Consider the following 1,453-nt stretch of genomic DNA (forward strand, 5'->3'; position numbering starts at 1 on the left):
ATTTAGTAAAATAAATAAACAGACGCAATAAACATCACAGTCATTAACAAAGTGTGTAAACAATCCTTGACGTTGTCATCCATAATGTGTTTATACATGGTCATCCGTCAACTTCTGAGTAATGTCTATCAAACAATTCAGTTCCACGTAATCTTGCAGCCTGCTTTGAATTAAGTTCAAGCTTTGTTATCTTCGGTTCAAGACTATTATTAGAACGAGGTGTAGTTAGTGGAATGTCTTTCTGTCTGCTGATACCATTTTAAAATCCGAGATTACATTATACACAATATGCTTTATGCAGGTGAGTCTGTTAACCAAGAAGTTCACTCAACAACCTCGTTTTGGGATATTCCATAGTTGAAGGTTATGTCACCTCGAAACGGCCATCTTGCTTCCTGAGCGCCAATCCAAACTATGTTCTCTTGTGGATCATACGGAGTTGCATTCGGTAGATATTCATCGATGATCGTTCTGATGCTTTCCTTGATGGTTTTAATAGTAGTGCCTGAGCTCTTGTGAACAACCGTCACCTTGACCTTCCCCTTCAGACTTACGTACGTGGAGAAGTCACAGACCAATCTCTCTTCGTTGACCTCGAACTTGGCCACTGTTGTCTTCCGAGGAGCGGCTGTGATCTTGGAGTTGTACTTCCAGGTCATGCTGTGACAGAGGTCACTCGTCTCCTCCGTCTTGATGGGCAGGTATCCGCCGAACGCACTGTCTACTTCCGGTGGTGCGCGGAGCTTGATGCCAACTCCGTTGTCGGCCGTGAAGCCATGCTTCATCCTGATTCTTGCCGTAGCCGATGTCGTACGCTGGACGCGGATGGTCATTTCCTGAGCTTCGTCAGTGTCGTTTTTGTACTGAGACTTAAACACTACCTTTGGGTCTAACATTGGACTCTTCCTGTACTTGAATGTGGGTTTCTCGCAGAGAAAGTCCACCTTTTCTAAATCTACCTGGAACTCAAAATCTCCGAATCTGTATGTTTCGTAATACGGCTTGATGTGATTTACCCATGTCCAGGCGGAAACATGGGTCTCGAGTTCAGACATATGATTGCTCATCTTGAAAAATTCCTGAAAGCACAAACAGAATGATGTACACTCTATAAACATAACACTAAAATATAATGATATAAATGATAAAATATCAATAAATATAGTAACTAAAAGATCAGTTGATGAAATATACCAGTAAAGGTTTTGGTTTACGCCACTCTGTACAATACTTTAGTTACATCACGGCATGTCACATTGATGTGGGAGGAAAGACCTTGACGCGGGTCTTATGCGTTTTCAATTTTGACGAAAGCCCAAATCAGTGGTATTGTGTCAACAAATCTACAAACAAATAGTCAGGGCGTATTTGTTTTTCAAACCAACGATCATATATTTCTTGCTCGTCTAGGGGACGCAACTCTGCACAATGAATTAGGGCGATTGAGACAACT

The 1,453-nt window shown here is 41.8% G+C and overlaps 1 protein-coding gene across 1 annotated transcript; it reads right to left on the reverse strand.

Annotated features, from left to right (window-relative positions):
- Positions 1 to 277: 277 nt before the first annotated feature.
- Positions 278 to 1,453, reverse strand: LOC139450722 (uncharacterized). The gene has a single exon (XM_071232524.1). It carries the CDS (start codon positions 1,116 to 1,118, stop codon positions 324 to 326), a length of 795 nt encoding a protein of 264 aa, XP_071088625.1. The 5' UTR covers positions 1,119 to 1,453; the 3' UTR covers positions 278 to 323.

Source organism: Haliotis cracherodii, unplaced genomic scaffold (assembly GCF_022045235.1).
Source record: "Haliotis cracherodii isolate W230 unplaced genomic scaffold, xgHalCrac1.p SCAF_8, whole genome shotgun sequence".
NCBI classification, from domain to species: Eukaryota; Metazoa; Mollusca; class Gastropoda; order Lepetellida; family Haliotidae; genus Haliotis; species Haliotis cracherodii.

Bases quoted from the DNA above. Each gene is read 5' to 3' on its own strand.
- LOC139450722 (XM_071232524.1), bottom strand. From the start codon at position 1,118: ATGTTTATAGAGTGTACATCATTCTGTTTGTGCTTTCAGGAATTTTTC.